This window comes from Mus caroli, unplaced genomic scaffold (genome assembly GCF_978045245.1).
Source record: "Mus caroli unplaced genomic scaffold, Mus_caroli_1 scaffold_10, whole genome shotgun sequence".
In the NCBI taxonomy this organism is placed as follows: Eukaryota; Metazoa; Chordata; class Mammalia; order Rodentia; family Muridae; genus Mus; species Mus caroli.
The window spans coordinates 108,646,984-108,672,536 of NW_028227265.1; the positions used below are offsets into that span (position 1 = coordinate 108,646,984).

At 39.5% G+C, this 25,553-nt stretch overlaps 2 protein-coding genes and 1 non-coding gene across 4 annotated transcripts; all 3 read right to left on the reverse strand.

Annotated features, from left to right (window-relative positions):
- Nucleotides 1-2,831: 2,831 nt before the first annotated feature.
- On the reverse strand, nucleotides 2,832-2,938 carry LOC147002499 (U6 spliceosomal RNA). The gene has a single exon (XR_015048872.1). It is a non-coding gene; the product is annotated as a U6 spliceosomal RNA (small nuclear RNA).
- Nucleotides 2,939-12,385: 9,447 nt separating this feature from the next.
- On the reverse strand, nucleotides 12,386-13,224 carry LOC147002500 (alpha-defensin 7-like). Of its 2 annotated transcripts, none has more exons than XM_085844344.1 (2): nucleotides 13,053-13,224; nucleotides 12,386-12,495 (listed from the first exon to the last, which is right to left on the reverse strand). In XM_085844344.1, exons 1-2 carry the CDS (start codon nucleotides 13,222-13,224, stop codon nucleotides 12,386-12,388), a joined length of 282 nt encoding a protein of 93 aa, XP_085700470.1. The 2 variants fall into 2 exon arrangements, with proteins under 2 accessions (XP_085700470.1, XP_085700471.1); XM_085844345.1 differs by having other exon boundaries at nucleotides 12,386-12,488; nucleotides 13,049-13,224.
- A 5,198-nt stretch (nucleotides 13,225-18,422) lies between these two features.
- On the reverse strand, nucleotides 18,423-19,249 carry LOC110289030 (alpha-defensin 5). Its single transcript, XM_021155241.2, has 2 exons — nucleotides 19,078-19,249; nucleotides 18,423-18,532 (listed from the first exon to the last, which is right to left on the reverse strand). Exons 1-2 carry the CDS (start codon nucleotides 19,247-19,249, stop codon nucleotides 18,423-18,425), a joined length of 282 nt encoding a protein of 93 aa, XP_021010900.2.
- Between the last annotated feature and the right edge of the window lie 6,304 nt (nucleotides 19,250-25,553).

Below are 25,553 nucleotides of genomic sequence, written 5' to 3' on the forward strand. Positions count from 1 at the left end.
ATAAATTCATTCCTTTTAATAGCTGAGTAATACTCCATTGTGTAAATGTACCACATTTTCTGTATCCATTCCTCTGTTGACAGGCATCTGGGTTCTTTCCAGCTTCTGGCTATTATAAATAAGGCTGCTATGAACATAGTGGAGCATGTGTCCTTCTTACCAGTTGGAACATCTTCTGGATATATGCCCAGGAGAAGTATTGCTGGATCCTCTGGTAGTATTAGGTCCAATTTTCTGAGAACCGCCAAACTGATTTCCAGAGTGGTTGTATAAGCTGGCAATCCCACCAACAATGGAGGAGTGTTCCTCTTTCTCCATATCCTCGCCAGCATCTGCTGTCACCTGAATTTTTGATCTTAGCCATTCTGACTGGTGTGAGGTGGAATCTCAGGGTTGTTTTGATTTGCATTTCCCTGATGATTAAGGATGTTGAACATTTTTTTCAGGTGCTTCTCTGCCATTAGGTATTCCTCAGGTGAGAATTCTTTGTTCAGTTCTGAGCCCCATTTTTTAATGAGGTTATTTGATTTTCTGGAGTCTACCTTCTTGAGTTCTTTATATATATTGGATATTAGTCCTGTATCTGATTTAGGATAGGTAAAGATCCTTTCCCAATCTGTTGGTGGCCTTTTTGTCTTATTGACAGTGTCTTTTGCTTGCAAAAGCTTTGCAACTTTATGAGGTCCCATTTATCAATTCTCAATCTTATAGCACAAGCCATTGCTGTTCTATTCAGGATTTTTTCCCGTGTACCCATATCTTCGAGGCTTTTCCCTACTTTCTCCTCTATAAGTTTCAGTGTCTCTGGTTTTATGTGAAGTTCCTTAATCCACTTAGATTTGACCTTAATAGAAGGAGATAGGAATGGATCAATTCGCATTCTTCTACATGATAACTGCCAGTTGTGCCAGCACCATTTGTTAAAAATGCTGTCTTTTTTCCACTGGATAGTTTTTGCTCCCTTGTCAAAAATCAAGTGACCATAGGTGTGTGGGTTCATCTCAGGGTCTTCAATTCTGTTCCATTGGTCTACTTGTCTGTCATTATACCAGTACCATGCAGTTTTTAATCACAATTGCTCTGTAGTACAGCTTTAGGTCAGCCATAGTGATTCCACCAGAGGTTCTTTTATCTTTGAGAAGAGTTTTTGCTCTTCTAGGTTTTTTGTTATTCCAGATGAATTTGCAGATTGCCCTTTCTAATTCTTTGAAGAATTGAGTTGTAATTTTGATGGGGATTGCATTGAATCTGTAGATTGCTTTTGGCAAGATAGCCATTTTTACAATGTTGATTCTGCCAATCCATGAGCATGGGAGATCTTTCCATCTTCTGAGATCTTCTTTAATTTCTTTCTTCAGAGACTTGAAGTTCTTGTCATACAGATCTTTCACTTCCTTAGTTAGAGTCACGCCAAGATATTTTATATTGTTTGTGACTATTGAGAAGGGTGTTGTTTCCCTAATTTCTTTCTCAGCCTGTTTATCTTTTGTGTACAGAAAGGCCATTGACTTGCTTGAGTTAATTTTATATCCAGCTAGTTCATTGAAGCTGTTTATCAGGCTTAGGAGTTCTCTGGTGGAATTTTTAGGGTCACTTATATATATTATCATATCATCTGCAAAAAGTGATATTTTGACTTCTTCTTTTCCAATGTATCCCCTTGATCTCCTTTTGTTGTCCAATTGCTCTAGCTAGGACTTCAAGTACAATGTTGAATAGGTAGGGAGAGTGTGGACAGCCTTGTCTAGTCCCTGATTTAGCGGGATTTCTTCCAGCTTCTCACCATTTACTTTGATGTTGGCTACTGGTTTGCTGTAGATTGCTTTTATCATGGTTAGGTATGGGCCTTGAATTCCTGATCTTTCCAAGACTTTTATCATGAATGGGTGTTGGATTTTGTCAAATGCTTTTTCAGCATCTAACGAGCTTATCATGTGGTTTTTGTCTTTGAGTTTGTTTATATACTGGATTATGTTGATGGATTTCCGTATATTGAACCATTCCTGCATCCCTGGGATGAAACCTACTTTGTCAGGATGGATGATTGTTTTGATGTGTTCTTGGATTCAGTTAGCGAGAACTTTATTGAGGATTTTTGTATCGATATTCATAAGGGAAATTGGCCTGAAGTTCTCTATCTTTGTTGGGTCTTTTTGTGGTTTAGGTATCAGAGTAATTGTGGCTTCATAGAATGAGTTGGGTAGAATACCTTCTGTTTCTATTTTGTGGAATAGTTTGTGGAGAATTGGGATTAGATCTTCTTTGAAGGTCTGATAGAACTCTGCACTAAACCCATCTGCTCCTGGGCTTTTTTTGGTTGGGAGACTATTAATGAATGCTTCTATATCTTTAGGGGATATGGGACTGTTTAGATCATTAACCTGATCTTGATTTAACTTTGGTACCTGGTATCTGTCTAGAAATTGTCCATTTCATCCAGGTTCTCCAGTTTTGTTGAGTATAGCCTTTTGTAGAAGGATCTGATGGTGTTTTGGATTTCTTCAGGATCTGATGTTATGTCTCCCTTTTCATTTCTGATTTTGTTAATTAGAATACTTTCCCTGTGCCCTCTAGTGAGTCTGGCTAAGGGTTTATCTATCTTGTTGATTTTCTCAAAGAACCAGCTCCTTGATTGGTTGATTCTTTGAATAGTTTTTCTTGTTTCCACTTGGTTGATTTCACCCCTGAGTTTGATTATTTCCTTCCCTCTACTCCTCTTGCGTGAATTTGCTTCCTTTTGTTCTAGAGCTTTTAGGTGTGTTGTCAAGCTGCTAATGTGTGCTCTTTCTAGTTTCTTTTTGGAGGCACTCAGAGCTATGAGTTTTCCTCTTGAAAATATGGAATGCTTCACGAATTTGCATGTCATCCTTGCGCATGGGCCATGCTAATCTTCTCTCTACGGTTCCAATTTTAGTATATGTGCTGCCGAAGCGAGCATGCATCTCAGTCTTTAATGAGCTGATTGTTTCTGTCCTTGTTTTGTGCCAAAGCCCAGGGTGGTAGTCAATACAACTTCAGGCACCATTTCCTGGATAGACCTTAATCATTTACTAAATCATGATAATATATGCAAAATATGACTCACAATGATGCCTGATAATTAGGTTTACTTCAACTACTTATAGATAAAACAATAAGACTTCTCATTCAGTCTCAAAGGCAGGAATGTTTCAAGCATGTACTCATATTAGGTGATTAGTTAACCACTGGGTTCTTGGCACAGAACACAAATATTCCAGACAGTGAGAATAGCTGGTTCTGTGAAATATTAAACTATTAATAGAGGATGAAGGCTAGTAGTTGAGCACGTGAGGTTATGCATCAGGCATGGAATAATTTCAATTTGATGACTTTTAATAAGGTGAAAACTCTCAAAGTTTGAATTGAAACTCAAGTGGGAAACTGGTTAACAAAGCCCCCCCCCCCGCCCCATCCCCACCACTTTTTTTTTTGACAGCGACTGAGACACCAAATATTTTAAATTCAAACTCTATTTCAGAGAACCCAACCTACGTTTGAACTCAGGTAAAGTAAAAATTGGTACCTAGCATTAGTTTCCAAGTTGCCTCCTAACAGAACCTGAGCCTAGCTCCAGTCTCTAGGCTAATCCCCAACAAAACCAGAGTTTCCAGGTTACAACCTCAACAAGACTAGATATCTTTCTCCTTCTAGTTAAAGTCTTTCTCGACATCTGCTGTGAGTAGCATAGGTTGTGTGGGTAGGAGAAAAAGAAAATTGGTCTCCAGCAATCAGGTCTCTATATTATTCCAACAAACCTAAACCCCAGGTTACAAGCCTACACCTTACAACCAATATATTGGATGAGCAATGCAGAGGGGAGCAGAAGTTAAGTTTATGATATGATTCCCAGCAGCAGGCAATTATATTAAAGGCCAAAGGAGCTTTCCAATTAGATGCTTGCATACATATTCCTTGTTTGCTGCTTAGTTGCCCCATAGACATTCAGGTTTCCCCACACCAAAATCATCCTGCATGATGGTGATGTTTGGGTGGGTGTACTGAGCTATCTGGAATAGAATAAAGACCTTGTTGTGATTTGCATCTGATTGGCTCCTGTGTGTTTTGGGGGATTACTAATATTTTACTTGTAAAAAAAAATAGTCATAAGAGACCTCTGCATCCAGTTAGCCTTTACACATTTAGCTCCTGCTCCCTTATCCTGCAAGAGAGAGTTCACCCTCTTCTCTGTTATTTTCCTGGTAGTCTCAGGGGCCCAGGATGGAGCTGTCTGAGAAAAACCTGAGACATTTCTGGACAGGAAGTTCTTGGGTAGAGAACCCTAACATGATCAAAGAGCAGGTGAATGGCCACACAGCATAGAGGTAAGATAGCTAGAGATAAGGGATAGATTCATAAAAATTTTAGCAAAGACACACACACACACACACACACACACAGTTATATAAATACATATGTAATGGTTTTCAGACCATGGAACAAGTTACTGAGGTGCATAGTTTGTATATTGAAGCAGACTTTGTTGCCAGGTTCTCTGAGCCTTCCTCAGTCCCTCCCTGGCATACCCTGCCCTCAAGTTTGAATTTTACAGACCTGGGGGTAAACAGCTCTTTCCTGAAGCTCTTCCCCATATAATCTAGACACTTTTGTGCTCTCTCCCTGTCTTTGTCTCTGTCTCTCCATCTCTCTCTCTCTCTCTCTCTCTCTCTCTCTCTCTCTCTCTCTCTCTCTCTCTCTCTCCTCAACCCCTTTCTCTCTTTTTCTTTCCCTCCTCAACCCCCCCTTACTTTACCAATGGTGACTTACCTAGCCTTGGTCCCTGGGTCCAGTGAACTATCCCATTCAAGAGGATTTTCCCAATAAACTTGCCTTTAATATATTGTAATCTTCTTTATATTAGCTCCCTTCACTCTCAGTGGCGAAGTTTTAAATATACACAGAAACACACACACATAGAAACACACACACACACACACTCACACACACACACACACAATCACATGTGTCCTCATGGGTCTTGCCTTAGTAGGAGCATCTGTCTCAGCTAAAATTACTCTGCCATAATAATAAACATAAATATAAATATATGAATAACAAATATCAATATACATATATCTTTAGATTATTTGTATGTCATCTGTGCTTTCAAGCATGAGAATGAAATATGTATAGGATATTTCCTTCTGTCATGAACTTTTGATTCCAAAATATGTTTGAAATGTACCAAGTGTAAGTTAGAGGAGATCAAACTGTGAGTAGTTCATATTATAGTTCAATATTTAAGCTTGATGACAGAGTCTATTTTAATCTACAGATTAGAATAATCTAGACATATTGGAGAAGTGTATGAGTGCATATAAGCATAAGGGCAGGGGAGGGGCATTCGAGAAACACCTACAAGAAAAGGCAGTAAGAAAACACCTCACATCTTTGTAGGAACAATAGTTCCTTTGATTCTTGTCACCAAAGTTTTTCCAGCTGCTTGCTCTGATGTATCCATCACAGCAAACCCATCCGTCTAAGCATGGAACTTCTCCCAGACCCTCTGTTATTGTGTGGTAGGTCTAATTTTAGTGCCTAATGTCCTCTGTGTCTCTAGATCCAACTATGGTATAGTTTTCATGAAAAGATGTCCACCAGAAGACATTGACTTAAGACTTGTATTACACGATAAAGCTCATCTCTATGTTTTGTAAATGAAGCAGACCAAGAGTAAACTCCTAATCTGCTTTCTTATTAAACAGGGATTATTAATACCACCATGTGCCTTCAATCTATGTTCTTCTCCAGGTCCTCTGTAAGTTTATTTTTTTCCAACCCTTAATTTTCATGACGATTCTTAAATGTGTTAAGCTCCCTTTTAGCTCACCACCTACCTGAGGTAGTGGATAAGAAAGGATACTTTGGAAGTGGAGCAACTCCTATGTGTGTTGTCTTCAAATCCATAGTTCAGTTCACAAGGTTAGCAGTGAACCACTTAATCCACGTGCAAGCACATCGAGGATGCATCAGTAGTCCAGTTTGATAAAGTCAGGATAGTAAACAAACAGGAATCAGCAGTAGTGGTACTACCTAGCAGAAATAGGCAGGCCTCATCCACATCAGGAGTCAGCAGGAAGCACCAGCAGGAATGCCAGGAGTTCTCAGCTCTCAGGGAAATGAAGATCACTAAGCCTTGAGACCAAGAAGAGTTGCACAGCTAGCTCTATAAGCAAGCCTAGCTCAGCCCCTATCACTGTCCATCGAGTCTTAGTCATACCCTCCAAATACCATGTTTCCTCCATGGGTCTTGCCTGAACACATGCTGAACACTTGCTGACATCACTCTGCTGATTATCCCAGTCCACTGAAGCTGCAATATAGTCAGAGCACACCACCAGATATTTTTTGGTCCATTTCCCTAATGGAGTCCTGACAAATGGAGGTCAGCTATGCCGTGTAAGGTGGACCATTACATTTTTGTTGTTAGCAAAGAATCCTTCATCACATGTCCTTTCACATGTTTGCTTTAGCAGAACATCCTTTCTCTTGTGTCTGCTTCAGGAAAATGTTCCTTCAAGAGTCTGCCTCAGCATTTTACCTGTGTTTGCCCCAGCAAAACACATTCCAACTACCTGATTTTTCAAAGAACCATAAAGTTTTTACTTCAGTCCCCTCTAGAAAATCCATGTTATATGTACTTCATTAATATTTGATGTTAGCATCAGAAGCTGTTTATAGCTAGCCCATGAATCCAGTGATGATCTCATCCCTAGTCAACAAGGACCTACTGTGTCTGTTGTCATACCAAACACTGCACAATCCCTCTGCATGTCTCACCTGCATTACCTGTGGATGTCATTACCTGTGTCACCTACTTCAAGTCCCAGATTAAAAAAAAAAAAAAAGAGTCTCACTCTCAGCTGCACAGAGTAGTCTAGGAGGGATCCGGGAAACAAGATGGCTCCCACACATGCTCCAACAAAGCCCTCCTGGGCAGGGTAGACACCTCTCCTCTGGCAGGGAAGGTGTCCGGATGTCTGGTGTCTGAAATGGGGTCTGCCTCAAAAGCTCTGTGGCTTAGTTGCATATGTATCAGGAGATGGACTAGTTGGCCATCGTGGAAAGAGAAGCCCATTGGTAGTACAAACTTTATATGCCTCAGTACAGGGGAACACCAGGGCCAAGAAGTGGGAGTGGGTGTGTAGGGGAGTGGGAGTGGGGAGGGTATGGGGGGACTTTTGTGATAGCATTGGAAATGTAAATGAAGAAAATACCTAATTAAAATGAATAAACAAAGAAATAAAGAAAAGGGCCTCCAATCCATCTTTCTCTTTCTCTTCTTCATTCCTTCCCAATTTTCAATAAGGACCACTTTCATGGGAACTGTTCTGGCTCTGCGTGAGCAATACAGGAAGAAGACAGCTTACAATTAATATGTGGTGTATGCCTTTTTGAAGACTCTTGGATTCAAGAATGAGAATGATATTATTTAAAACCTTTTAAAATAAAAATCCAAGCTCCCAGTGTTATAAACTCAGAAAACACTGAAAGAACATGGACTCAATTTAAATTGTAATAATTTTATAAATCAGAAATTGGGACATCAAGAGAATAAATCTTTTCACACTTTCATCTGACTCCAGACTTCATAGACCCCAGAACTATAAGAAATTGGTACCAACTGCTATGCAAAATACAATTATTATGTGACTTGTTATGTGCTGTCCTGCCATATAAGACAAAATGAACTAAGGCATATGTTCATACAGGAACACAAATGCCCTACTTTGAGGAACTCTGAATCTTTTCAGGGGAACTACAGGGAAAGAACTGAGGGCCCTAATAGTGGTATAATGGAAATTGTTATGGGTACCTTTATTGGGAAAAATATTTTGGTTTCTAATGTTTACAAATATCCTTCATCAAAATCCACTCTACTTCGGACAGGTTGATGATGATCCCTCCCTCCTTAGCCCGGATGGTTGGATGTCCTCTGCACACCTGTTCTCAGCTCTTGGCTTCTTCCTGTCACCAGTGCTGACTAGGTAACCATGCTGGAGAGGTTTTCTGTAATAAACTCTCTAAATCCTAGAGATCCACTCATCTCTGTGCCCATGGTACTGAACAATGTTCAAATAGAAAATATGAGTTAGAATGCATTTATGTGTGTTGTTTGAAATCCATTTCTTTTGGTAATGATAACTTACAGGGGAGTAGGAGAGCACAGCATGTTCATGAACATACACAGTGAGAGAATGTGTGACTTGTGTGGATTATTTTGAATATCAACCTTTGCTCTGTCAATGCACTGATGAAGTTGGGACTCCATCTTTTCACCTAGTTTCTCAATAATGAGTCTGAGAACATGTCCTAGATCAGTGACATAAGGTTCTGTACTATTTGGGGTGCTTTGATGAACAAATTTTCATTCTTTATATATCCAGTTTTCTACAATGGATATGCAGGATTAGTGTGCAACCCAAGTGGGGTTCAGTTCTCTGTCCATGGGGAGGGATGTAGTGGGGTGGGCTGTATGGCCTTGGTGATTGCTGGAACATGAAAAAAACTAGCAAGTGTTTGTTATTTTTCTAGGATTTCCAACTGCAAATTCTTTCTATAACTGCCCTTTATTCTATCTGCCCTTATATGAGAGCTATGAGAAAAAGAAGGAGAAACAAAAGCCAGGGCAACACTTTATTTTCTGAACCAAGCAGTTCAAGTGTTCTCCATGTTTATCATTATTCTCAACTGACTCTCAAGCACAGCTTTATTGAGGGAAATTCTCAAAGAACCAGGGTCTTCCACTTCAGGAGGCAGGAAGGCAGATGAATAGGTTACAAACCAGGAGCTTTAGATTAACACCCAAATCAAGGAGAATCAATGCATTGGCAAGTGTGTAGGCATGTGGTCATTGGCTGGATAGTTGAAGAGAATGAGGAGAGGGTCACTATCAGCTGAGGTGTCCAAGTATCAAGAAGATGGGAAGGAGACCATCTGGGCAACATTAGACTGGAAAATGTTTTCCTCTAACCTGAAAGTTTCTTAAATGACCTGAGGAACTTTGAGTGTCAAAGGAAAGTTGGTAAAGCAAAGAAAAATATGTTCTCTTAATCCCTTGTATTCTGTTTCTGGATGTAGAAAGAGTTCAGAAAACCAAACTTTCAAATAGAAACAAACTCTTTATGTTGCAGAGATATCTTTGTGTATTGTAGCTCTCTATACTGTACATTATTGCTAAGAGATATTCATCAGTATGTGAGTTGATAAAGAGAATGTGGTACTCTCTCTCTCTCTCTCTCTCTCTCTCTCTCTCTCTCTGTGTGTGTGTGTGTATTTATGTGTGTAGAAAGTGGAATACTACTCAACTATAGAAATAAAGAATTTGTAATAACTGAGATGGTACCCGAGGACACTTACTGTGTATTATCCAGATGCACAAAGTGCAGGACAACATATTCTCACATATCCAAGATAAAAAGCAATGTGATGGCAGGTGAGAATACAGTACTTGCTACTAGATTTTGGCAACATGAAGTAATGTTGAGGGGAGTTTGGTCAATAGGTGCAGAATTACATTTAGGAAGGAGCAATGAAATCTGGTGGATTATTACACAACAATATGGTTGTAAATATTAATGGATTATGTATTTCAAAACACTTATTACTGTAGAATTTAGGTGTTTCACCATAAAAAAAATTAAAAATACCTGTGGTTACAGATATGATACTTTTTGAAATTAATCATTTCACAATGTGCACATACCTGCATAAACCCTTTCCAATAAGCATCTAGAATTTTCACCACTATAATAGGTCAGGTTAAAAACAACGAAAGTGCCACGCACACTCCAGTAGTGAAGTGTATGACAGGCCAAAAGCCTGGATGCAGTCATGAGGGAACGGATTTCATGGAAACTTTGTCTCCTGGAACTGTGGCATTCCGTAGCACGTATGCTCCAATTTTGTCCTTGTGAATGGATCTGTGTGCTTCCTTTCAGCATTGTTTTGTTATAGGTGCCTCCAAACAATGACTTGCCGAATATCTAAGCACAATTGAACTTTGCTTCTGGTCATCACCAATGCCCTAGGTAGTCCTTGAGCCAAACCTGGGCTTGGAATTCAGTAAGAATATTGCCTATTCAGTGACATTTAGAATTGCCTCTAGTATTGTAAGAGAGATAGTGAAAGAAATCAGGCTTTACTATCTACTACATAGAGTTAGAAATCTCAGGGCAAGCTTAGCAAAGTAAGTTTAGAATTCTTATTATAGTTATGTATGGCAGACTACATTACTCATTAGTAGAAAGTCCCCCCACACTATCAGTTAGAATAAAAGCCAAGTCGCTCCCATATACAGGGATTTACAATGGTTTAGGAAGTAGAATGGGCTGTGGTTTTAGAGTTGCATTATTCATGAGATGGTTAGCTAGAGCAGAACTCCCTAATTAGAACCATGACTTGGGTGTGAAAGCCCTTGCCCTAGGAGTGTAAAGTTCTCACACCTGGGTTCTAAGACTATAGCTGACCTTAGATAGAGCTGACTTTGTCTTAGTTGTTTTATCGCCCAGTTCTTGCCAGTCTTTGTGTTTACATTCCTCTGTTTAGTGTAAGAGTCATTAAGCATCCGGTAACCTCATTTGTACCTTGCTGATATGTCACTTAACTTCCCTATTTTCTTCTGTATAAAACTTTGATGCTCAATTTGACAAATTACATTCAGATTCTACACAATCTCCTGTGTTGGTCTGTCTGTCATTCCCTCCAACTCCTTGCCCACCTGTGACCAGAGACCCGTTCCATGCAGACAAAGGGACCTAGAGGGTGTGTGGCATGAAACCTTGCATTTTACAAGAAAAATTCTCCCCAAATTGTAAATGGGGAAGGAAGAATACATGATCTTATTGCAACCAGGGTCAAGAATTTGCAACAGGAAGAAGTGTTGAATAAACTCTGGAGACAAAGACAAGAGAGACTTTTAGCTATGTGAACCAGAGGAGAGTCCTTGGAGAACATTCGTAGAGAGGTTGACCAATGTGACTGTGTCATGTGTTTGCTGATTGACACTGAAGTTATGCTAACTGGTCCTGAAAACAGAGAACCTATATCCTCAGATAATTACATTTCAGAGGGATGACCCGTATTGACTTAATTGTTAAATTTATTTTGCTCAGGTCACCAGTGACTTATTTAAAGATTAAAATGTCTTGTGGACTATGATAATTACCTTCTGTTTTGAACCTTCTAATTGAAATTCTGTAATATTTGAGGTGAAAAGAGTTGTAATGGCTTTCTCTTCTAGCTCAATCAGTGGAGCTAGTCTCTGCCATGGTTGCTATAATCGACCAAGTAAGATGCTTCTAGCATGCTTTCTTCCTCAAAATGTGAAAGGGTATTGAATTTGCCTCGCATGGTTCCATCACTATTAAATGACCACAACTATATTTTCTGTGAACCCACACCATCTGTTCTACTAGAAGATGCAATCTGGAGGACACCACAACTGCTGTCCTTTCATTTAGGACATGGTTTTCCCTGAAGGAGTGTGTGATGATTTAGAGTCTGACTCTCAGCACCCTGTACCATGGCTGGAGTCCCCTGCTTCATCAACTGCCTACCAACTTCTTTCTTTATCTTGTATATCTCTTCCATGCTGCATTAAGCCCTTCAAAGCTGCAGGGTAAGTCACTTGAGTGTACCTTGTAGAGCACACTGCAGTCATTAGACATGTACACTTTCTGTATATAAAGATGTTTTCTGTATAGAAACTGTATTTTTGCCTATACGACTGTGGACCCTGCAGATTACATGCAGATCATAGTTTGGGATGCCCTGCTTTTCCTCCTACCCATTCTGCTCTGACTAACTTTTTCTAATATTGATAAATGTTGTCTCCACAGAGTCAAATGTAACCCTCGGTTTAGAAGCCATAATTCAGGTCTGGTTCATTAAAACTTAAACACCTTTTAAGGACACTGTAGCTTTCCAAAAAAAAAAAATCATTTTAGAACTCTGTAAACCTGAAACCCAAAGTGTTAGTTTTCCTTAACATATAGTCTTTTGAGAGTGAGTCAAGATTACCTAAGGCAGAGTCGAAAGTCAGGAGCAAAGCAGCATATGTGAGGATCCTGAGCATTCTTAGCTTTCTATACATTGTGTGTCTGAACCTGGAGTCATCCTTAAATTGATAATAATTGAAGCTGATATCTTGCAAGTAAAAAATTATAGTATTCATTCATCTGAAAAGGTTTCCTTGAAGGTCCTGGTACTTTATATACAGAGACTTGACTGAGCCTTGTAGCATATATTGAAAGAACATAAACACACAGGAAGCATATTGCAAACAATTAATTGAGAAGTGGTCATCAGGCACCAGCATCAGTGGCCTCAGTACTCATGGTTGTCTTGTCCTCTGTGGTCTCCATGTTCAGCGGCAGCAGAGCGTGTACATTAAATGACCCTTTCTGCAGGTCCCATTCATGCGTTCTCTTCTTTTGCAGCCTCTTGTTCTACAATAGCATACCAGATCTCTCAACGCTGGAGACACAAAAAGAATCAGGCATTAAGATTTGAGGTTGGCAGCATGTAATAGTATGTGATCCTATAGCATCTGTGATACAGCATGATTGTGCTGTTTGGCTGCAATACAGCCTTCAGCATGGACATCTCAACCAATAATGCACTTCAGGTGTGTTGGTCATGCACTTGAGAGCCATTCTGAGGTGTCTTTAATTTCTGTGTTTCTTTTGTCACCATGTAGACACTTTAGTATACTTTGAAATTGATTCAATGTTCCTTTACACAAAGAAAGATTTCTACTAATACCCAAGACTAATCTATTTCTATAAGCATCTAATCAGAGTATTAGAGTACTGTGAGTGTTGAAATTCCCATGTATATCATTTTACAGTAAAAGCCTTATGAGAAAGATACTCAATTACAGTTACTTTCCTCTCACTGTTTCTGTTATTAATATAAAAGGAATTAAAATAGTATTGCCAGAGAGCCACATACTCTACCAGGATTCTAGGGCTCATCTTCATCCCTCCCTCAGGAGAATGCAAGCATGCATCACACTGGGCATCAGTACTCACATTCCTCTTGAAGAGAAGAGCCTTCTGGGTCTCCAAAGGAGACAGACACAGCCTGGTCCTCTTCCCCTGGCTGCTCCTCAGTTTTAGTCTCTTCATCTGTGTTTTGGATAGAATCAGCCTGGACCTGGAAGGCCAGCAGGGCAAGGGCAGAGAGGAGGAAAAGTGTCTTCATGGCTGGGAGTCACCTGGGGGATTGGTGAGAAGGAGCTAAATGTTTGGAGAGTGAATATCCAGCCTGAATTTATAGGGCAGAGAAGGGCCTACATCTAGAGAAGGCACTCTTTGATGGGAAGTTGGAGAGGTTCTTACCCTCCAGTTCCCTTTGATGTTCCTCTGTCCTCAAGGCTACCATTATCCTGTTGCACTGTGTGTTCTGTGACAAAACCCTCCCACTGATAATGATGAAGGGGCCCTGCAATCTTCTCCCATTTTCCATCTGCTTGATCATTTACCTCTCATTTTCAGAGAAGAAAACAGCTGGGCACTGCCTAATTTGATAAGCTCAAGAAACAAAGGATTTTTATGTTCTGGACTTGGAGACTGTACGTCTCAGAAACTGTGGATCAGACCTTGACCAGGTAGACTGGAGAGTCAGTTCTTTGCATGATTCAGGTATTATCAATCATTCTCCTGAGGGGTAACATTGTGAACCCCCTACTTGGGGCTAATATAGAGAAAGTAAGATGGCCTCATTGTGTTCCTAGTGAATTGCATTTAAGAGACAGAGTTTGTAAGAATGAAGTTAGAATGAGGTGTTCTGTAGAAGCCAAAGTGTCAGAACATATCACACAAGAGTGTGGTCCAGGAGCATCTCCATACTTGGGACCCTTAAGCCACACCACCCACCTGAGGTAGTGGATAAGAAAGGATGTTTTGGAAGTGGAGCAATTCCTATGTGTGTTGTCTTGAAATCCACACTTCAGTTCACAATGTTAGCAGTGAACTGCTCAATCCACTTGCAAGCACATCAAGGATGCATCAGTAGTCCAGTTTGATAAAGTCAGGATAGTAAACAAACAGGAATCAGCAGTAGTGGTACTACCTAGCAGAGACAGGCAGGCCTCATCCATTCAGGAGTCAGCAGGAGGCAGCAGCAGGAATGCCAGGAGTTCTGAGCTCTCAGGGAAATGAAGATCACTAAACCTTGAGACCAAGAAGAGTTGCACAGCTAGCTCTATAAGCAAGCCTAACTCAGCCCCCATCACTGTCCACTGAGTCTTATTTATACCCTCCAAATACCATGTTTCCTCCATGGGTCTTGCCTGAACACATGCTGAACACTTGCTGACATCACTCTACTGATTATCCCAGTCCACTGAAGCTGCAAAATAGTCAGAGCACACCACCAGATATATTTTGGTCCATTTCCGTTATGGAGTCCTGACAAATGGAGGTAAGCTATGCCATGTAAGGTGGACCAATACATTTGTATTGTTAGTGAAGAATCCTTCATCGCATAGCCTTTCACATGCTTGCTTTAGCAGAACATCCTTTCTCCTGTGTCTGCTTCAGGAAAATGTTCCTTCAAGAGTCTGCCTCAGCATTTTACCTGTGTTTGCCCCAGCAAAACACCTTCCAACACAACTGATTTTTAAAGAACCATCAAGTTTTTACTTCCATCCCCTCCAGAAAATCCATACTATATGTACTTCATAACTATTTGAGGTAGGTATCAGAAGCTGTTTACAACAAGCCCATGAATCCAGTGATGATGTCATCCCTAGTCAACAAGGACTTACTGTGTCTGTTGTCATGGCAAACACTGCTCAATCCCTCTGCTTGTCTCACCTGCATTACCTGTGGATGTCATTACTTGTGTCACCTACTTCAAGGTCTGGATAAAAGACAGAGTCTCCGACCAAATGTACTAAGGCATATGTTCACACAGGAACACAAATGCCCTTTTTGGAGGAACTCTGAATCTTTACAAGGGAACTACAGGGAAAGAACTGAGGGCCCTAATAGTGGTATAATGGAAATTGTTATGGGTACCTTTATTGGAGAAAATATTTTGGTTTCTAATGTTTACAAACATCCTTCATCACAATCCACTCTACTTCAGACAGGTTGATGATGGTCCCTCCCTCCTCAGCTAGGATAGTTGGATGTCCTCTGCACACCAGTTCTCAGCTCTTGGCTTCTTCCTGACACCAGTACTGACTAGGCAACCATGCTGGAGAGGTTTTCTGTAATACACTCTCTCAATCCTAGAGATCCACTTATCTGGGCCCATGGTACTGAATAATGTCCCAATAGAAAATATGAGTTAGAACACATTTATGTGTGTTGTTTGAAATCCATTTCTTCTGGTAATGATATTTTACAGGGCAGTAGGATAAGAGGGCATGTTCATGTATATTCAAAATGATAAAATGTGTGACTTGTGTGGATTATTTTGAATATCAAACTTTGTGTTGTCAATGCATTGAGGAAGTCAGGACTTCTTATTTTCATCTAGTTCCTAAAGAATGACTCTGAAAGCATGTCCTAGATAAGTGGCACAAGGTTCTGTACTATTTGGGGTGCCTTGATGAACAACTTCTTATTCTTTGTGTATCCAGTTTTCTACAAATGGGGATGCAAGATAAGTGTGCAACCCATGTGTAGTTCAGGTCTCTGTCCATGGGAAGGGATTAATAGGGTGGGCTGTATGGCCTTTGTGATTGCTAGAACATGAGAAAAAACTAGAAAGTGTTTGTCATTTTTCTAGAATTTCAGACTACAAAGCTTTTCTAGAACTGCCCTTCATTCTTTGTGCCACCATATAAGAGCCATCAGGAAAAGAAAGAAAGAAAGAAAGAAAGAAAGAAAGAAAGAAAGAAAGAAAGAAAGAAAGAAAGAAAGAAAGGAAGGAAGGAAGGAAGGAAGGAAGAAAGGAAGAAAGAAACAAAGAAACAAAGAAACAAAGAAAGAAAGAAACAAAGAAAGAAAGAAAGAAAGAAAGAAAGAAAGAAAGAAAGAAAGAAAGAAAGAAAGAAAGAAAGAAAGCAAGAAAGCAAGAAATCCAGGGCAACACTTTTATTTTCTGAATCAACCAATTTTGCTAATCATAATTCCTCCTTATGGAATTCTCTCAAGTATTTGTGTGAAAATACTGAAGCAGGGGTGTTTCCAGAAAGTGAATTCAATACTCTAATTAATACACAAGGGATATGTGATCATTACTAACAAAGAGCATCTGACATGAAAATGCTGGGTACATGTGTTCTTTGTCTACCGTATGCATCCTTGTTCTGAGCTGACTCTCAAGCACAGCTTTATTGAGGGAAAGTCTCAAAGAATTAGGGTCTTCTACATAGTGGAACACTACTCAACCATAGAAAGATGGGAATTTCAATTCGTGCGATGGTACCCGAGGATACTTTCTGTGTAATATCCAGACACACTAAGAGCATGATATCCAGATCTCACATATCCAAGATATAAAGCAATGTAATGGCAGGCAAGAATAGAATACTTGTTACTAGATTCTGTCAAGGTGAAGTAATGTTGAGGGCAGGTTGGTCACTGGGTACAAAATGACATTTAGTTAGGAGTAATGAGTTTGGTGGATTATTACACAACAACATGGTTGTAAATATTAATGGATTATGTAATTCAAAACACTTAGTACAGTAGAATTTAGGTGTTTTACCATAACAAAATTATAAACACCTGAAGTGACAGATATGATACTTTCCCAACTTAATCATTCACAATGTGCACATACAATCATAAATACTTTCCAATAAGCATTTAGAATTTTCACCACTGATATAGGTCAGGTTAAAAACATTGAAACCTTGCATTTTACAAGGAAAATTCTCCCCATATTGTAAGGGGGGAAGGAATAATACATGAGCTTATTGCATCCAGGGTCAAGAATTTGCAACCAGGAGAGGTGTTGGAATAAACTCTGGAGACAAAGAAAAGAGAGACGTTTAGCTCTGTAAAATAGAGGAGAGTCCTTGGAGAACATTCGTAGAGAGGTTGACCAATGTGACTGTGTCATGTGTTTGCTGATTGACACTTACTGGAGTTATGCTAACTGTTCCTGGAAACAGAGGACCTATATCCTCAGATAATTACATTTAAGAAGGATGAGTTACATTGAGTTAGTTATTAAATTTATATTGCCCAGGTCACAAGTGACTTACTTAAAGAATGAAATGTCTTGTGAGACTATGATAACTGCCTTTTGTTTGCAATCCTATAATTGGAATTCTCTAATATTTGAGGCTAAATGGGTTGTATTGGCTAGAGTTTGACTTTGTCTCCTAGCTCACTCAGGGGATCTAGTCTTTGTCATGTTGTTATAATGTACCAATAAGATGCTTCTAGCATCCTTTCTTCCTCAAAGCATGATAGGGTATTCAATTCTCCTAGCATGGTTCTATTACTATTGAGAGTCCACAACTATGTCTTTTGGGAAACCATACCATCTGTGCTAGTAGAATCTGCAATCTAGAGGTCACCACCATTGCTGTCCTTTCATCAGGACATGGTTTTCCCTGAAGGAGTGTGTGATGATTTATAGTCTGACCCTTAGCAACCAGTACCATCACTGGAGTCCCTGCTTCAAGAACTGCCTACCAATTTCTTTATTTATCTTGCATATCTCTGCCAAGCTGCATTAAGCTCTTCAAAGCTGTAGGGTAAGTCACTTGAGTGTATCTTGTAGAGCACACTGCATTCATTAGACATGTACACTTTCTGTATATGTTTTCTGTATAAAAACTGTATTTTGTCCTATACTACTGTAGACACTACAAATTACATGCAAATTACAGTGTGGGATGCCCTGCTTTTCATCCTACCCATTCTGTCTCTGACTAACTTTTTCTAATATTGATAAAATGTGTCTCCACTGAGTCAAAAATAACCCTCAGTTTAGAAGCCAGAGGCATAATTCAGACCTGGTTCATTAAAACATCAACACTATTTAAGGATGCAGTAGCTTCCTAAAAATATCATTTAGAACTCTGTACACCTGAAACCCAAAGCAGTATTTTTTTTAACATATAGGCAATGTGTTTGAGAGTCAAGACTGCCTAAGGCAGAGTCAAAAGTCAGGAGCAGCATATGTGAGGATCATGAGCATTCTGAGCTTTCTATACATTTTGTGTCTGAACCTGGAGTCATCCTTAAATTGATATTAATTGGAGCCAGTATCTTGCAAGTAAAAAATTATAGTATTCATTCATCTGCAAAGGTTTCCTTGAAGGTTCTGATAGTTTATATACAGAGCCTTGACTGAGACTTTTAGAAAACATTGAAAGAACGTAAACACACAGGAAGCATATTGCGAACAATTTATTGAGAAGTGGTCATCAGGCCCCAGCATCAGTGGCCTCAGAGCCGATGGTTGTCATGTCTTTGTCATCTGCATATTCAGCTGCAGCAGAATATGAAAGTTAAAAAAAGACTTCTGCAGGTCCCAAGAACGCGTTCTCTTCCTTTGCAGCCTCTTATTCTACAATAGCATGTCAGTTTTTTTGACACTGGAGACACAAAAAGAATCAGGCAATAAGTTTTGTGATTGGCAGCATGTAATAATATGTGATCCTATGGGGATCTGTGATACAGCCTGAATGTGCTGTGTTGGCCACAGTACAGCCTTCAGCATGGACATCTCAACCAATAACACACTTCAAGGGTGTTGGTCATGCACTTGAGAACCATTCTGATGTGTCTTTATTTTCTGTGTTCCTTTCGTCACCATGTAGACAAATTGATTCAAGGTTCCTTTACAGAAAGAAAATTTTTTACTAATACCCAATTCTAGTCCTGTTCTAGAATCATCTACTCAGAGTATTGGAGCACTCTGATTATTGAAATTCCCATGTGTATCATTTTGCATAAAAAGCCTTATGAGAAAGAAATTCAATTGAAATTACTTTCCTCTCATTGCTACTGTTATGAATATAAAATGAATTAAAAAAGAGTTGCCAAGGGAGCCACATTACTCTACCAGGATTCTAGGGCTCATCTTCATCTCTCCCTTAGGAGAATGCAAGCATACATCACACTGGGCACCAGTACTCACAGTCTTCATGAAGAGCAGATCCTTCCTGGCCTCCAAAGGAGATAGACACAGCCTGGTCCTCTTCCCCTGGCTGCTCCTCAGTTTTAGTCTCTTCATCTGTGTTTTGGATAGGATCAGCCTGGACCTGGAAGGCCAGCAGGACAAGGACAGAGAGGAGAACAAATGTCTTCATGGCTGGGAGTAACCTGGAGGATTGGTGAGCAGGAGCCCAATGTGTGGAGAATGAATAGACAGCATACATTTATAGGGCAGAGAAAGGTCTACACCTAGAGAAGGCACTCTTTGATGGGAACTGGGAGAGTCTGTTATCATCAAGATCCCTTTGATGTTCCTCTGTCCTGAAGTCTACTATCATGATGTTGCAGTGTGTGTTCAGTGATATCAGCCCTCCCATTAATAATGATGAAGGGGCTTTGCTACCTTCCCCTGTTTCCCATCTGCTTGAGTATTTACCTCTCAGTGGTCGGGGAAGAAAAGAGCTAGGCAGTTTCTAATTTAAAAAGCTCATGGAACAAAGGATTTTTATGTTTTGAACTTGCAGGATGCCCTCCTCAGAAAATCAGGAGCAGAGTTTGACTAGGTGGACTGGAGAGTCAGTTCTTTGCATGATTCAGGTATTATCAATCATCCTCATGAGAAATAACATTGTGAACTCCCTACTTGGAGCCATTATCGAGAAAGTTAGATCGCCTCATTGTGCCCCTAGTGAATTGAGTTTAAGAGACAGAGTTTGTAAGAACTAAGCTAGAGTGAGTTGTTCTGTAGAAGCCAAAGTGTCAGAACACATCTCACAAGAGTGTGGCCCAGGGGCATCTCCATACTTGGGACTTTCAAGTCATGCATCATTCCACATGTCTGAGATTCTGCAATGTTTTTACTTTCAGAAAATGAGTACTGATCTATAAGAAATGACGTCCATAATGTAGAGAGGGCCATAAGCTAGTACCCAATCTTAAGAAGTGTCATCATGTCATACATGACCACTGTTCTGTATGTGTTTCATCCCATTTCTCACAGTACATACAGACCAAAAGGTACAAAACTTCCTGCTGTTTTCATTCTCTGTATGTAGTCCCCCTGTCATACATACCACATCATATTTATGTGTTAATTAATACTATTCATTTGTTAAAATGATATTATATGGAGTTCTCAAAAAGAATTAGCTAAGCAGCGAGAATACTATTTTAAATGCATATTAAACTTCACCTGACACACACACACACCCACACACACACACACGTACATATGTGCACACATGTATATATATACACACACACATATGTAATTGTAGAATGTGACATGACCTCTTGAATATATCTGTAGACTTTGATTTATGAGTTAAGAAGCACACCTTATATTTCAGACACATTGTTGTCTTTCCTGATCATCACAGAATTGATGTAAGTAGCACTTTCTAAAATATGCATGCTCAAAAGGCCACCATGCTCATGTGAAAGATTTTTATTATGTAATTTCCCATTGTACCCTTCCTACCAGTGTCTAGTACAGAACTGGCTATTGAAGTCTTAGAGAATGCTGATCCACACAATATATCCTTGGAGAAGAATGCCCTTTTCAAGTACAGCAAAGCTTGTTCTTCACCCTCTTCATTTTCTTATTGCTTTATGTTCTCTTTTTTGTTTCTTACCAAGCCCTGGTAGCATCAGATGTCTCACTTGAGGAGAGACACCCACTCATGGAGCCCAGAGAATGTAGAAACCAGAATCCTCCTCTGTCTGTGGAATTGCATGGAGTCATTTACATACTACTAGGTTTATTGAGCCTTGGGGGAAAGCAGTTTTTTGCTTTGTGAATTTACTGTTGGCTGGAACTTTACAGTTTTACTGCAGATTGATAAAAGTACTATAATGTTTTTCTTATATTTCTCATCCCAATCTGATAAATAAAATTGATATTTCAGTATTATAACAGTTCATTTTTATCATGCTTTGACACCAGAAGTGTGTGTGCTTGTGTTTGGTCAAATGTTCCACTGAGAGAATAGTTGGCACGTTCTTTCTACATTTGTAAAGAAAGATGTACTTATTTTTGTTCTATAAGTGATTTGGCAGACTGTATGTGTGTGTGTGGCTGTTGTCTATGGAGAGCAGAGAGCCAATCCCCAAGAACTGGAGGTCCAGAAGGCTATGAGCTGCTATGTGGATGTGAGAACTGAACCTAGATCTTTCAAAAGAGCTCCTAGTATTCTTTACCTCAGAGCCATCCTTCCAGGCCCACATTTTCTCTCATGAATCTTTAGCTACTGTTCAAAATGTCTGGAAATTTTCTCTTTGTAGCATATATTAAAAATCTTCTTTTTTAAAAATATTTTTTATTATGTATTTCCCTCAATTACATTTGCAATGCTATCCCAAAAGTCCCCCATACGCTCATCCCCACTTCCCTACCCACCTATTCCCATTTTTTTTTGGCCCTGGCATTCCCCTGTACTGGGGCATATAAACTTTGCATGTCCAATGGGCCTCTCTTTCCAGTGATGGCCGACTAGGCCATCTTTTGATACATATGCAGTAAAGATAAATATTTTTCCTCCAGTTTTTTTTTCTATTCCAAACAGCCTGCCATTTAATATTCTTAATAATATTCATGAGTTTTATTTCTTTCATATTAAATCTGTAAATTCAAGCTTTGTGTTTTAGTGGCATTAGCAAAATTCCTACCACATCCTGTGTTTGAATCAGTTACAGTTCTTACCCACACTCTGCCACAAGTGAGGAAGTTCCCTCTTCTCATGCAGAGTGTTGACGATCTTCAATGTTCCAAGGTATTATATCACATGTGAATGCCAAGTGAGATGTTGGGAAATAGGGGAGTGCTTGGAGCAGGCTGGCCACAGACACTGAAGTGATGTTGGAAAACTGAAGGAGCTCTTTGTAGTCCATTGCTATATCTTCTTGTAGTGAATCTTGTCCAAACATCATCATGTATTCAAATATGTTCTCCAAAGAATGTATGTTAACCCCCAGTGGAATCTGAAGTCTCTGGTCTTGCACATGCCCCACTTAGGCACATGGGAGGGCTAGCCCTCTTCCTTTCTCACAGGCATCAGGACTCTGGTTACCAACAGGAGGCTCTTGGCAAGATGGGTCACAGCTTGAGAACTTGCATCTTCGTATGCTCTCCTGTACTGCATCCTGGACTCTGAGACAGGTGGGGGTGTTCTGTTCTGCACATGTTTTCCATCACAAGCCAGAGTGTAAAAACTCAACAGAACTCAAAATTATCCTTAAAAATCTGCACTATTTCTGTAGTAGGGATCATATATGTGAGTTATTATTTGTGATAACTGTCAAAACACCCCTCATTTCTTTTTATATTTCTAGAGAATATGGGTTATTTATTGATGGTTTAACATCAAATCTCAAAGGAGATAATTAGTAGAGGCAGAGATCAAGGAGAAGAAGTAGAGAGACCATCTGTCAAGAGATGTCTTTCAACCTTGGGCTTCTATCAGGCTCTAAGCAAGGAAAAGAAAAATCTCAATAACTGACAGAAGGCATCACTCTAAAACACAGGAGTTAAGGTGGAATATGGGATAGCGGTAAAGTATAAGAGATCTGGCCACAGCCTGTTGCCTAATCTTTAGTGTCTTCTGTGTATGGCAATTAACCTCTTTAAAGTTCCTTTACAAACCCACAAAACATCGGTCAATGAACGTGACTATTTTATTTGGTTATTCTGAAAACCTCTTATCCAAAGAGAAAAAAAGATTTTAGCGATTAGTAAGTATTATCGAATAGAAATAAACTGCAAATATTATATACCTTGAGAATGCTGCCTGGCTTATCACAAGTTTCAAATTATCATTGTTTCTATAATGTTACAACACAAAGCAGTTTCATCTTTACATTAAATAAAAGTTTAGTATTCTTACTTTAGGTAAGAAGTTGTCAAAATCCATAGCATTTAAATGTTGTATTCAATATAGAATGTTTCTATTTATTAAAATAATAGGGAACGTATCTTCTAGTTTCAAATACCTCAAGAACTTTATAGCTTTCATCTGTTTGTTAAAGAGATATCTCACCAAATAAGCAGTTTTACAAATTAGGTAAAAGATGTTACATGTAAGGATATATGAGACTGGGATGAGCTGAGAACTGATGGAGTACCTTCCAGATATTAATGATGATGAGAAAAAGAAAACTAGAAAATGTCTGACAGTGTAATGTGCAGGTATTTCTCACCAGAAGACTATGATGAAGACTATTGATTGGAAGAGGGCTTAGCTTCATATTTAGCTGAGGAACATCCTCAGAGCATGGAGACAAACATCCTTCTTTTAAAGATTCACATTTAGGAACTAAAGGCGCCTAGTACAATTGTAATTATGAAAAAGTGTACACACTTTTCCTCTGTGACCTACACACAGGGTGCAGACTCCCTTCAGAAGCTGTAATATGGGCTTGTCATAGAGTTGGCTGGTATGAGCCATTAAGCATTTGTTGTCCATTTGAATTTTCTGTGATCAGCAGGTTATTTTAAAAACATCTTGGGCATCTATAGGGTATTTTTTCATGATATCATAGGTTGGTCACTGAAATTTCTTTAGAGGTTCTTTGTAGCAATAAGCGATGGCTTTGGCCTGTTTCAGTAAATTTATCCAACCCAGTTATGACCTGGCAGTGAAATCACAACACACTTAACATGATTACATGCTGTGCACCTAGATTGGGCAGATCTACTGATACACTACCATCTTCCACATCTTTGAGACCCCTTAGAACTTGCAGTTTCTCCTGGCCTTGTGCTTCTGCTCTCTACCTCTTCCTCTTTCTCTTTCTCTTCCTCCTCCCCCTAGTCTTCCTCCTTCCCCTCCTCCCCCTCCTTCTCCTCTACCTCTTCCTTCCTCTTCCTCTTTGTCCTCTCCCTCTTCCATTTCCCATTTCTTCCCTCTCCCCCATTCTGCTCCACCTTCCCTTTTATCTGCCCAATCATCAGTTCTCCTTTATTTTACAAATTAAGGTGGGAAGCAGGTTTACAGGAATTCACCTGAGTGCTGACTCATTCCTTGTTTGCAACCCCTCACAGGAGAACAGATTTAACATAAAATAGAATTAGCCCCAGGGCTATTCACAACACTGGCCCACATGGTAGAACATGTGGACAATACCATGTTGATGGTGTGATGTGATTTCATTGGGGACATGTCTTCTGAGCATCACAACCTACAGCAACTCTCAGTTACTATAAAAACTGTCAGTTCCTCAATGTTTGTTCAAGTCCAAGTGAAATGGAATGTTTGAGACTCTTTGGGGTTAGGCTAAACTAGAGGACTTTTTTTTTAGGACAAAAGCATGCTTTCTGTAACTAAACACAGGGAAGTCAGTCATGTGAACATTATCTTTTTCTTAAAATTTGTTTTATCTTTTTTATACACTTATTGTATGTACAGAGAGAATTCATATGCTATAGAACTCATGTGGAGGTCAGAGAACAGCTAATGGTAGCCTGTTTGTTGCTTCTACTATGCGGATTTGAACTCAGGTTGCCAGGCATAGTACATGATGCATTTGGTGTGCATCAAGGGTGAGCAGGAGGTTAGATATAAAGATAAGCCACTCTGCTCTAGTTACTTATCTATCAACTTGTCTATTCATTAGATAAGACTAACCCTCAAAATGAGTCCCACTTTTTTATGATCCATTTTTTTCAGTTGAAGGACATTTTGTTCTCTCCTTTCTACAGCTGCTGAAAACTCAGAGGCAATAGAATTTGTTGGGCAAGTAACTGTAAGGTAGCATCCTGAGTCCTGGACATTTGCCAAGCAGTGGTACAGCTGTGCCATGGAGATTTCCCTGCAGTTTTGTGAGAGTTCTCCACACTGACTCCTTTAGTTCCTGTGCCAGCTTGCAATCCCACCAACAGAGCCTGAGTGTTCCCCTTTCCCTAGACCCTCACCCCCACTTGTGAACAATTGTTTTCTTGATCTTAATCATTCTGACAAGGCATAGATGAAACCTCTGAGAACTTTCAATTTCCATTTCTCTGATAAGAATGTTGAACATTTTAAAGCATACTTCTTGGCTATTATTATTAGTTCTTTGAAAATTTCAGAAAAGTGGTTATGCTATTGGGATAATACTCACCACTGAGCAAACTCTTACCATATCCACCCCTTTCCTATCCACCCATGTCCATTTCCTTTTTTCCTTTAACTTTTGTTTTTAAATCCATTTGGATCAATTTGTGCTGCCAATATATTTTTATACTTTCTACTGGAACATGATCAATTCACCAGAAGATACACTCAGAAAGAACTGTCTCTCTCACCTAACAGCAAACAATTAGCAACACCTCCAGGGCAAGTGGTGGAGTTTTTGTATCCAACTCCCAGGTCCCTGCTAGGATATGCTTTGCCTTGGACTTGCACAGTACAGTCATGGCATGTCAAACATTCTTGATCTCATTTTAGTCACTTTAATTCTTTTTTTCCAAAATTCTCTCTTCAG